This window comes from Rhincodon typus, chromosome 25, assembly GCF_021869965.1.
Source record: "Rhincodon typus isolate 14 chromosome 25, sRhiTyp1.1, whole genome shotgun sequence".
NCBI lineage: Eukaryota > Metazoa > Chordata > Chondrichthyes > Orectolobiformes > Rhincodontidae > Rhincodon > Rhincodon typus.
The window spans coordinates 43,569,017-43,582,095 of NC_063356.1; the positions used below are offsets into that span (position 1 = coordinate 43,569,017).

Consider the following 13,079-nt stretch of genomic DNA (forward strand, 5'->3'; position numbering starts at 1 on the left):
CATGAATTATAAAATTGACTCTTACATGCTGCTGATACTCTAGAACTCTCCATATTTTTTTGGTTGGCTTCAGATAACCCAGAAGTATTGGTACTGCATAACCATCACTATGAATTGCTATGAGTATTTTCAAAATTTACCTAACCAGTTCTGTAGCTGCATTCTTTGATTAAAAAGGTATGAACTTGGATAGGAGATCCCTAACCTTCTAGCTCATGCTAGGGGGAAGTCTACTGCTATGCAGAAATTTGTAATCTTATTATTGTAACGGTGCTTTCAATACTATTCCTGCTGTGCTGTTTGGTTTTTGCCTTTTCTTGTCACTTTATAATTTGTGCAGTAAATGGTCTTCTGTTTCTTTTTGTGCTTATTTCATTGTTTTGTGAATCTTACCAATTCCTGAATTGTTGCATCTTGTTGACTGATTCCATGTTTGATTTTGAAGCTGTATCACTTCTGTTTTGCTTTTGGTCTAAAGAGCAAAGCCCGCCAGCACACTAATGATAATCCCACTCTTGCCAACGTTATAAATGATGTTCTTGTGCTACCACTATGTAATGTGATGTATGGAGTCTGTTTACTTGAAGATCTGATGGATTTATTTGCAACTAAACTAGCACACAGTCTGTGTCCACAGTGCTGCAATACAGAGTGACTGTAGAATCTGAAATGAAAACAAGAATGCTGGTCTAGCAGCATCTGTTAAGAGAAAAATAAGGTTAACGTTTTGACTCCAGTGATCCTTTGTCAGAACTGTGAATTCTGCTTACATGATGAAGCCTATTGTAAATGTTGGGTTTTTTTAAAAAAGTGACATTACTCTTAAGCAATAATTAAATACCACATGGATCAAAGACACACGCACGCACACGCACATCCGTTGTATACACAGGAATTGTCGTAACAGGTCACAGCGAATGGTTTTGCCATATATGCGTCGAGGCGGCCAAAGGAGCTATCAGTTATCCGTATCCTTGTTGATAATAGCATCATTTGCGAATCTACCTTTATATGTAAACACTTGTGCTGCATTAAAGCTACTGTTGGCATTGCTGATCAGCAGTGAAGTTTCATTTACTTAGACCAAGGTTGAAACAGCATTTCTACTTCCTTTACCCAGATTGTAAAGCCAAGAGATATTTACTACCTCAAGTAAAACTATTACAATGAGCTGCATTAAAAACAGAAAATATTACAAGTACTCAGCATGTCTACCAGTCGTGGAGAGAGAGAGAAGCAGGCTCGGACTTCCATTGTCAAGTCAAGAATCATGAGTTAGGCTATTTCCTGTCATCACGATCCCACCTTGTGCATTGCAATACCTAGCTCTTGATGTGTCCTACCAGTTGGTGCAACAGAATAGAATTCAAAAGGTTCCAGTGCTTTGAGCATGAATGTCTCCAGGTGCTGTTCAATTTGGCTCTGTTGGAATGTACAGCTACAGTAATGTTGAATTCCTGCTCTGTGCAGAATGCCAAGGGAAATCGATCATTATAACTAAGGAATGACAAAAGCAGACACCTTGCCAGTGTTCTTGCTTGTCCCCAGCTCTTCCATTAAGTATAATCCTTATCCCTGGAGTCACCTTCAAGTAAAAGGCCATGCCGAAACTGACCTTTCTTGGTATCAGCAGTGGGGTAGAAGCACATATGCTGATACGATGGTGACAACAACATGGTTTTCCTGTTTAGAAAAAATAGGAAAAGTAAAAGCAAACAGAAGCTTCTGAATTGCAACTGCAATTCTAACATTTTAATTCTAACAGTTAGGAGGATGTCAACTTTGACTATCCCTGAGCAGTAAGGTATGCAACCAGCTCTGCGTTCTGTCACTTGCCCCTGCTTTGTGAAACAAACTTCAGAGTGCTGTGATGGCAGTGTTCAACCTGGTGAAGTCTTTGGCTATGTGTACAGAATGTCTGATCATCTGACTGAGAGAATGTGAACATTGCAGCATGCACACCAAGATTTCTTTTGTCTTCGGTTTTATGTTCACTATTCCTTTCCATCACTGGAGGAGATACTCATTGTTTAGTAGCCAACCAGGTTGAGATGTACAATGTTTTGTCACCTGTATAGACCCTTTGAACGTCCATTCTTCATCTGCAGATCTATGGGGATGTCTCCACTTATTCAGAAGTCCAATTTTAACATAATAGCACTATGGAACCCCTTCAGCCTCAGGCTCAGTGAGCTGTCAGTGTTACTTAATTTAGGATCTGGGTCTTGAAGCTCAACAACTGAAGACATGCCAAACATCTCTTGAGCTATTCTAATTCTTAATTAGTGTTTCATATACCCTAACATCTGCTCCCAGTATTACTATGACTTCAGGTGACAGATTGTTTATTCATTGCTCTCGTCACCACACATTATGGAAAAAATACCCACAAAAGGTATAACTTTCACTTCTGCCAAATCATTTCCTAGAAAGAAATAACTATCCACTGGTAATTTCTTAACTAACTGACGCCACCGATCAAGACCAAGTCATGCTTCAATTGGATTTTGTACAATGGAACTGTCATACTCTCCCACTGATCTCCTTTCTCAGTAGCTTGTCTGAGATTGAACCCTCTGAAGAGAAAGCTAAATCTTTCTCCAGCAAGACTTCAGTAGCCCTTGTACCTCAATAGTTATGGGTTTAGAGGTTTCCTTGGCAGGAAGGGGAGAGAAAAAAAAATCCTATGTACTACTCCTGTACTCACAATTGAGGGTACCTCCAGTCTCTTGAGTGAGGTGGGACAATGGTTACATTCTGTCTTGTTGGAGACAGCCATTGCTTTGCCATACACAAGACCAAGCCTAGATATTGTCCAGGTTCAGCTGGATTTGGACATGGACTGCTTCACAATTGGAGAAACTGAATGGTACAATCATCAGCATCTGACCTTATTATAGACTTATTATAGAGTGAAGGGCATTGACAAAGCTGAAAATCATTGGACCAAGAACTACCTTGAGCAATTCCTGCAGAGATATCCTGGAGCAGAAGTGACAAACCTCCAACAACCACAGCCATCTCCTTTACAACAGATATGACTCCAACCAGAGAGTTTTCCTCCATCATTCCTATTGACTCAGTTTGCTATAGCCACTCAATGCCACATTCCAGCAAATGTGGTAATGATGTCAAAGGCAGTCACACTCACCTCATTGCTGGAATTTACCTGTTTTGTCCATGTTTGAACAAAGGCTGTAATGAGATCAGGAGCTGAGTGGCCCTGGCAGAACCTGAAATAACTCCACAAAGGCTGGTATCCCATCACCAAGTCATCCTTTATTCACATATGCCACTGACCCAGCTAGCTCCTAGAGTGAGTAGAACTGCTGACACTCCTGTTTTTATCTGTCAGCTAGGACTCCCTGATTGGGCCAGGTTAACAGCTCCAATCAGGGAATTCATATTCTATGAAGTCAACCTGGTTGACCTCGTTACAATCACGACAGAACCCAAACTGGGTGTCAGTGATCAGGTTATTGCTGAGCAAGTGCTATTTGATAGCATTGTTGATGACCCCTTCCATCACTTTACTGACGATTGAGAACTGAGAGTTCTGAGTTAACTGAGTTCACAGAGAACTGAATGAGAAAATGTTTTGGTTGCTGCAAATCTGGTTTTTTGGCTGGACTAGTCTGTCTCTGTGATAACAAGGTGTAGAGCTGGATGAACACAGCAGGTCATGCAGCATCAGAGGAGCAGAAAAGCTGACGTTTCGGGTCTAGACCCTTCTTCAGGAATCCTGAAATTTCTGAAGAAGAGTCCAGACCCGAAATATCAGCTTTCCTGCTCCTCTGATGATGCTTGGCCTGCTGTGTTCATCCAGCTCTACACCTTCATATCTCAGATTCTCCAGCATCAGCAGTTCTCACTATCTCTAGTCTGTTTCTGTTTTGTTCACAGTTCAACATGTCCATGTTGTTGGCAGGCTGAGGACCTTTGTCATTGGTTTGTGGACTAGGGAGCAGTTAACAAATAGCTTCACTTGTAAATAACCCCTCAGATCCAGTTCATCTGCCCATTCTGAAATCCACAGCTACGTAAACAGGGTTCACAATGGATATGAAATTCCTTACTTTCAATACATGCAGCCATCCTTGTATATTCCTGGTTTTAAAACCATTATTTCTCATTTCAGTCCAGAGTTTTAAAAAGCACTAAAAGAAAAGATATAGCTTTTGCAATACCACCATCTTGCCTCCAATATCTCATACTCACTCTGTCTCTGCTGTCCCACCAAGGTTCCAGCTTTACCACTCTCGTTATTGCCTGCAACATTTCCCCACTCACCCATCCCAACCCATGGCAATACTAACCCTGAATGCCCCCATTCATCAGCAATAGGGCAACAATCATTTTAATACTCAGATACAATTCTGTTCAAACTTTACATCACCATTTTACATCACTGCATGTTGGTATGGTTCTCAGTGTAAAGGTTACAGGGTGGCACAGAACTGAGAGAAACTAAGACCTCCTGTCTTACTCACTGAAACCTAAATTTCAGAATAGACTATAAGTCACTATCTATTTCTCCAACTTACCCGTGACTTCTTCCCAGAATTGGATTACACTGAGCTGCAATTTGGACTAACTCCTGATGTTCTGTATTCTCGTTCAGTGCAAAACAACCCAACTTCCATGTCCAGATTCACATCTCTCACTCTCTGGTTAGACAACTCAACATTGAGTTCTCTAATTTCAAATAACCTTCCACCCATCCCCCAGCTCCCTTTCCAGTCACGCCTCCTCCCTTCCATTCTGTCGACAGACCCTTCCAGCTACCAACTAGATTCATCCCTCCCATCGACCAGGTCGTACCTACTACCGGAGTCTGCCTATCACCATCATTCTGCTGCCGTCATCCCACCACCACCGCCATCTTTAGCTGCAGATCTCCCTACCCCCACATCCAGAAGAAGAGTAATACCCGAAATGTTGACTTCTCCTTTCCTCCAGATGCTGCCTGGCTTGCTGTGTTCTTCCAGCAAACAATAACTTGGATTTTTGGAATAGTTGCACTACTTGTGAATCTATCTACAAATGTACAAATCAGGAGCAGGAATAGGCCATTCAGCCCCTCAAGCCTGCTCTGCTATTTAATAAGATGGTAGCTGAGCTGACTATCACCTTGAATCCGTAATTTTGGCCACCCCAGATAACCTTCCACCCCTTTGCTTATCAAGACTTTATCTACTAAAATAAAACAATACTTGGTATGCTTACCTTCATTAATCAGAACATTGAGTATAGGAGTTAGGATGTGCTGTTGCTGCTATACAGGACATTGGTGAGGCCGCTTTTAAAATACTGCATACAGTTCTGGTCACCCTTCTATAGGAAAGATGTTGTTAAATTTGAGAGGGTGCAGAAAAGATTTACAAGTAAGTTCCCGGGACTGGAGGATTTGAGTTACAGGGAGAGGCTGTATAAGCTGGAGCTTTTTTTCCTCAGAGAGTTAGAGGCTGAGGGGTGAGGTTTATAAAATCATGAGGGGCATGGACAGGGTAAATAGCCATGCTCTTTTTCCTACAGTAGGGGAGTCCAAAAGAAGAGAGCATATGCTTAAGATGAGAGGGGAAAGATTTAAAGGAACCTGAGGGGCAACTTATACATGCAGATGATGGTGTGTGTATGGAACAAGCTGCTAGAAGAAGTATTGGAGACTGGTACAAATACAACATTTAAGAGGCATCTGGATGAGTATGTGAATAGGATGGGTTTAGAGGGATATGGGCCAAATGCTAGAAAATGAGACTAGAAATTGGGATGCCTGGTCAGCACAGACCGAAGGTTCTGTTTCTGTACTTTATGACTCCATGACTCTGCACTGCCTTCTCATTCTCTTGGGGTACTTCCCTACCCGCATTAAATGTATTAGCTGTGCCAACCAATTTCATCTTTTGTAATGCCTGACTTGCTCTCGTTCCAGGAGGAAAACAGCCCACAATAAAGCAAAAAGATTCCAGATAAGTGGTATGCTGCCCATCACTCAGCTCCTTGTCTTTTATGAAGAGACGATCTGAACAAAAGAACAAAAGAGAAGTACAGCACAGAAACAGGCCCTTCGGCCCTCCAAGCCTGTGTCAAACATTATGCCCTAACTAATCTAAAAAACAAACCTTCTGCCCTTACTTGATCCGTATCCCTCTATTCCCTCCCTATTCATGTAACCATCCAGGTGCCTCTTAAATGTCACCAACATGCCCACTTCCACCACCTCCTCTGGCCGTGCGTTCCAGGCTCCTACCACTCTTTGCATGAAAAACTTCCCTCTCACATCTCCCTTAAACTTTTGCCCTCTCACCTTGAGTCTGGGACCCCTTGTAATTAAAACTTCAACCCTGGGCAAAAGCCCCTGACTATCCACCCTATTTATGCCTCTCATAATTTTGTAGACCTCTATCAGGTCTCCTCTCAGCCACTGTCTTCCCAGTGAAAACAATCCTAGTCTTTTTAACCTTTCCTCATAGCCTGTGCCCCTGAGACCGGGCAACCTTCTGGCGAACCTTCTCTGTACTCTGTCCAAAGCTTCCACATGCTTCTGGTAGTGTGGCGACCAAAATTGCACACAATCTGATTCTGACTGCCCTGAGCTATCCCTGTTCTTGACTTACTGTGCCAGGATCTCTTGAACCATGACTATCCCCCTTGACTGAGGCATGCTGATAATTATAACTAGCTTCCTGACTATGTGTCTGCACCAAATAGGATGGCAGGACAGTGGTAGATGAGCCTGAGGGGATTATGGACGAAAAGGAAGGCGAGACAGAGATGCTATGAGTCATACAGTACGGAAACAGACCCTTCCGTCTGCACTGACCAGACATATCAGTTTGATATAGTCCCATTTGCTGTGAGCATCCAGGTAGGCTCAGTGTGTCAGCACTGTGACAGCAAGCAAAGAGCCCAAAAATGTAGCCCAGTTCATTACAGGAGTTAAGTGTGTTCTCCTGAGTGCACAGTATCTTTGGAGCAATGTTAAAATGATAGTTGCTAATATAGCCCAAGGTGCAGCATTGAACTACAAAAGTGTCCTGTAAGTGGATTGGAAATTGTATGAGGATGCTTAGAGACTAGCAAATGTCAAATGTCTATGGATGTAGGATGCATATGACTGGTGCGCACCCTAAGATGATGGTGCCTGGTCTCCAACGTGGAGGTCGAGTGGAATAAGTAGTGAGTTCAATCTGCCAAGCACCCTGTCTGGTTTCCCTGTCGTGTATTCACAATCTCTGGTTTGTTGGGCAATGTTGATAAGATCATGACTGGAATACTGATGAGGTGAGTTGACCCATCAACAACGACCTTAACAAGTGTTAATCACTGTCAGTTGAAAATTTGGCATTGCCGAGTGAGAATCACACCACGCCACTTGTAACTCAAGCCCTTATAAGGTTCTGCCCTAAGTGTTCCCTTGTTAGCATATGCAATATAGAAATACAAATCAAACTTTTTTTTTAAAGAATCCCTACAGTGTGGAAACAGGCCATTCGGCCCAACAAGTCCACAGCCAGTGTCTGAAGAGCATTCCAACCTGGCCCTTCCCCATACCCTATCCCTGTAACCCTGCATTTCCCATAGCTAACACACCTAACCTATACATCCCTGGATACGACGGGATAATTTAGCATGGCCAATCCACATCTTGGAATGTGGGAGGAAACCGGAGCACCTGGAGGAATCCCATACAGACACAGGGAGAATGTGCAAACTCCACATAGACAGTCACCTGACAGTGGAATTGAACCTAGGTCCTTGTCGCTGTGAAGCAGCGCTACTAACCACTGAGCCACAATGCCACCCTCTTCCTCTTTAGAATCCAAGTTCCCAAACAATAGTAATATATCATGAATTTCATTACAAGTCTAATCAATATTCAGTACAAATTTCACATAAGCTGTCTACTTTCCAATTCTAACCATCTAGAAAATAGTTTGAGCGTTTGCTTTGTTTTTTATGGTTTTATTCGTTTACAAGACTACTTGTGATTTATTTGTAGTCCAAGATTTCTGTGTTTGTCAGCCATATTTAGATACTTATCTACTATTTTTTTCCCAAAATGCATTAATTAGTACTCGGTGTTGTAATTCACTTGTCACTTAAATGCCCAATCCACAAATTTATAAATGTCTTCTAATTTTTTTTTTTGTACTTCACCTTTACGTTCCTAATTTGTTTTTGCCATCTGTCCCATTCTCTTTCTGTGCTCCTTTGTCTTGCCCTCCCCTGCGGTCCGTGTTTTTAGTGTATGAATCTTTCCTTACCCTGAACCTTTTCATCTGTGTCTTTGTTGATTCACATAGTCTCATTACATTTGTTCTTACTTTTTAGCAGCATTTTAATAGACTTTGTTGAATGCCATTTCATGTGTTTCCTGTTGATGTTTAACATCATGGTTTGCCAATGTTATTGTCATCATATATTCAGAATTCCCCTATCCATTAGCCTTCCCTGAAAAACAATCACTTTTAGCTTTGCTTTAATCTTGTGAACAAATCTGGGCACACAGCCGATAGCGACTGCAGTTTGATGTTTGATCAAAAAATGCTGTTTGATCTGAAAATGCTCTGTCATCATTACATAGTCAGTCCTAATGATTAGACGTGAATTAATTGCTATTATCTTATGGTTTTAGTGGTGATGTGGCCACCATGCTTGAACGGTTTGGAGGTAAGTGTTTTTATTTTACATTTGAATATTCTAACAAAAGCTCCTATTATATAACATGGCAATTCTTAAAAATTGTAGAAGATGCTAGAAGTACATTGCAAGTCAGGTAACATGTATGGAAAGGAGAACAATGGGTCACATTTGATACGCTGCTGCCCCAGGTGTCCAGCAAACCATCTTCTCACCCTATCCCTGAGCTCATCCCCATAATAGGGGTGGGGTGAATCTGCGCGAAATTGTCAACTTATGTCATTTTAAATAAATAATGAAGTGTCAATTGAGCTTGTGAAGACTCAGTTATCTCAATATTATGCTGTCCATGATATAAAATTGGTGTGGTCGGGACTGCAGAGCCTATTCTGTTTTAAAAGGCCAAGAAAGGATCTGCAGGACTGCCTGTTGCACTTCAGAGGTACTCCCCCAGAGGATAGCACTTTCTTCCTCCCACCCTGGATTTTAAAACCCGCCTCTTGCCCCTTCCTGAAATGTTCATGCCCTCCTTGCCAAATGTACCTGACTTATGTTTGGTCTTCCTTCTAGTCCAGGATCCACTGGGGCCTTCATCCTTGGACTGCTTGCTGTTTCGGCTGAACTCCCTGCCAAGCTCTAGCATTATGGGCACTGCAGGAACTGCTGAGAAATCTTGTTACTGAGGGGCAAAAGTTGCACTTCGCCCTTTTTTAAACGACCCATGTTGTATTATGACTGCGAGGCTGATGTATTTTCCTCAATTGTAAAGTGACCGACTTTTAGGTTAATTGTGGAGGTGGACACAAGCAGCCTTGCCCCCATCCAGTAAAATTTTGCCCATTATTTTGTTGCAGGTTGATGAATTTTCACCAGCGCTGTTCTAACAAAAATGTCATTAACCTGAAATGTTAACTCTGTTTCCTTCACCACAGATACTACCAGACCTACTGATTACTTCAAGCATTACTTTCAACATCTGTAGTATCTGCTTTTTTAAAAAAGATATGTTTTGGTTACAAACGGAGGAACAGAAATATGGTCTTGATTAAAATTGAAGTCACTTGATCTCAGAAGAATTAATTAAGTGTTTGCTATTGGCATTAAAGAGGTTACCACAATACTTTCCTTGTAGAAGGACTTACATTTATTTTAATTTATTCTTGCAGAACAGGAACAGTCACCATATGCTTGTCAAAAATTATAAGTGATAGTATTTCAAATGATGAAAAACAAGAACTCTCAGCATTTGTAGAATGCTTATAAACACTTGCGTATTAAAGCAGCTGTTCTAAAGATGAGCCAGAGTTTAACATGTATCAGATGCTAGCCCCACAACTAAGTATAATGATTCTCCTTCCTAACATGAGCCTACTTTCTTTCATACTCCCCATCGCCAAGGATATAATTAGAAGAAAAATACCGAAAATCAAAGCCCAGATGAGCACAAGTGACACCTAAATACATAAAGCAAAATTCATAAATCTATTTTAATGAGGCTATGTCAACTTTAATCTTGTGATGCACTCCAGATTATATATTTCAAAGCCAAAGTATCAAAATAGGTAGAAACTTTGAGAATTTAACCTGGGATGAGAATTGACATATCCTTCCTCAGATGGAGAACATTCAATCATAGAGTCATACAGCAGAAAAACAGGCCCTTCAGCCCGCCATCTCTAAGCCAACCAACAAACACCAAACTACACTAATCCCATTTACCTGCACTTGATATGTTGTCTACTATACCCTGGCATTTAAGTACTAATCCTATGAAGTAAATTAGTTATACATTTCCACTGTTCAATCCTGACAGTTGTTCCTTAGATCCAGCCCTAGAACCATCTTGTTCTTTGGAGTATTTGATAATTTACCCTATAACTTTCAAGCCTTTGTAACCAGCAATCTGAGTCACATATAAAAGAGCTCATTGAGATCAAAAGCTTTCGCTGGAAATCTCTGCCAACTGTCCAATGTGGAAAAGAAAATAATTTTAATATTCAAGTTTCGCTTAATATTAACATTATCTACACCATTAATCATCTGGTCAAGTATAAGATATGCACAGCTCATTTAACATGAGCAGGGGGTCCAAACTTGCATTCCACGTTCCAACTACTGCAATTACCCTGGGATGCCTACTAGCTAGAGATGCCTCTCCAGTTAGAAGGCTGTCAACATGGAGACGGAGTATATTTGATTTGAGATATTCTGAGTTTCGTTTTTAAAAGTAGCGGTGACCATTTTTATGATTGCTTTTTACCAATTAAATGATAAAACAGAACATATTTTGCTTTGGTTGAAGTGTCTGAGCTTTATTTCTTTTACTTAAGACTTTAATAGATATTTTCATAAGTAACATTGGAATGAATATTCCTGTTAAATTGCGTATATCTCACTGCCAGTATAAACAGATGAAAGTACTTCAGGATTATTTTATAAGTGAGGCAAAAACATTAAGAACACACTTTGCAAAATTTCAGGCTATACTTTTTTTTACTGTATGATTTTGTGAATAAATTCAACAACTTAAAAAACATAAGCACTCATAAAGATAAGTGACGGGGCTTACAGACTGATAGTGCTCACAAGCTGTAGTATAAACCTGGATGCTCCTTCTCCTTTAACATAACTTGCTCATCAGCGTGCATTTTAAAGTGAACTTTACAAAATTGTGCAAGCTATACAATTTAAAAATTAAAACGTGCATCTAATATGTTGTTAAGATTCTTACAGTACTGCAGTTTTAGGCTCTACTTGATAGGAAAGATAGTGAGTCTATAGGGAGTGCCCGGTGCAGGTTCAATATGGTGTTGCCTGGAATGGGGAAATGCAAATGGAAAGAAATTTGGATTTCTTTTTCATTTGAGTAATGCAGGTTGAGATGATCAAAGTGTTTCAAGTGATGAAAGGGTTTGATACTTTGATAGTATGGACAGAAGCTGACAAGTTTCCAGCAGAATAGGGACTTAGAATGTTGAACCAAAGATATAGGTCACACGTAAGAGATTTTGAACTGAGAGCACTAAAGTTTCTTTACTGGGTTGTGAATTTACTTCCAAATTCAAGGTAGGTGGATAAAGGGAAAACGTATTGGAGCAGGGCAGATAAACGTGATCAGAACCATTTAATTGTATGGAAAGTAAATGCTGATGCAGCCTGGCTTGGCATAAAAGCCTACTTAAATGTTCTGTATATAGATGGTTTGATAATGTTCCTCCAAACTGGGGTAAAGAACTGGGAATTAGGGTGAATATAATCCTTAGCCCTGAATTGAGTACAATGCTGATATTGACAGGTAACTCAAAAATTTGAGGGATTTTTGACGACTTTCATCTGGGGTTGTGAGTTCTACACTAAGTGGTTAAAATATATTAGTAGACAAGTTGGTTTTGCAAGTTTTCTCATTCCTTGTTCGTTCCTATGTAGCTGATATTAATAAAGCTATCTTGGCTAAGAAAAAACGACTGGAGGTGTACACTAAATCATCATTAAAGACCAGCAACCAAAAGATAGAACAAGTGTGGAAGGTGCAACAACAAGAAAGGTAATCCAGGGGAGATTGTTTTAGTACTTGTTAATTTATCATGCAAATTTGTACAAAAATTCTAAATGCAGCTGAAACTGACATAAAGAAAGGAATTAGCCCATATCTCTTTATGCCACTTGTTTTATTCTGTGCTTTGATTATGGAACATATCATGCACTTCCAATGTTTTACCACACAGTTCTGATCTCAAAGGAATTCTAACCAAAGCCAGAACTTTCCACAATTAATTGTGATTGTATTGACTGTGTTACAATGCTATCAAACTGATCGTTTAAAGAGATTTCTTTTGCATAGATACCTGACATGAGTAGGGTTCATCATGTTTAGCTGCCTCCAAACAAAATTGCTAAGAATCCACAAACTCATAGTCTCTAGTACAGAGGCAAAATACTGTAGATGCTATAAATCTGAAAGAATAACAAAAATAACTGAAGTATGATGTTGTGAACTTCCATGAAAAATTTCATCTTGACTTGAAAGATCAACTCTGTTTCTCTGCACAGATGCTGCCTGACCTGCTGAGGTTTTTCAACATTTTTGATTTATTATATAGAGCAAAGTTTTTGTTGGCTCCTATGGAACTTGTTGAGATGCTGAACTTCCTTAAACATGTTTACCTAAATTTAGAGAATTTGCTGCATGTGGGCAGTGGGTAAACTTTAGACCTTTTTTCCACCTCGGAGTTTATGTAGAGATACTGATGGGAACTAACTGTATGATTGATTACTGCTCATTGAGCTAGGGATATCTTTTAGAACTCTTGGAGAAAAATCCAACACTAGTGAAAATGTACCTCTTCTGGTTGCATCAGTGAGCTAGTCAGATTAGGTCATCCAAGGCTGCAGACTTATCTCGCTCAGGTATAGGACTTCTACAGATCAGCTCAGTT

At 40.3% G+C, this 13,079-nt stretch overlaps 1 protein-coding gene across 1 annotated transcript in view; it reads left to right on the plus strand.

Moving 5' to 3' along the window:
- sycp3 (synaptonemal complex protein 3) overlaps positions 1-13,079 on the plus strand; it is a 65,599-nt gene that overhangs the window by 25,333 nt on the left and 27,187 nt on the right. The window contains exons 5-6 of the mRNA XM_020535676.2: positions 8,639-8,673; positions 12,070-12,187. Of these exons, the coding sequence (XP_020391265.2) occupies positions 8,639-8,673; positions 12,070-12,187 (153 nt within the window). The remainder of the gene's footprint in view (positions 1-8,638; positions 8,674-12,069; positions 12,188-13,079) is intronic.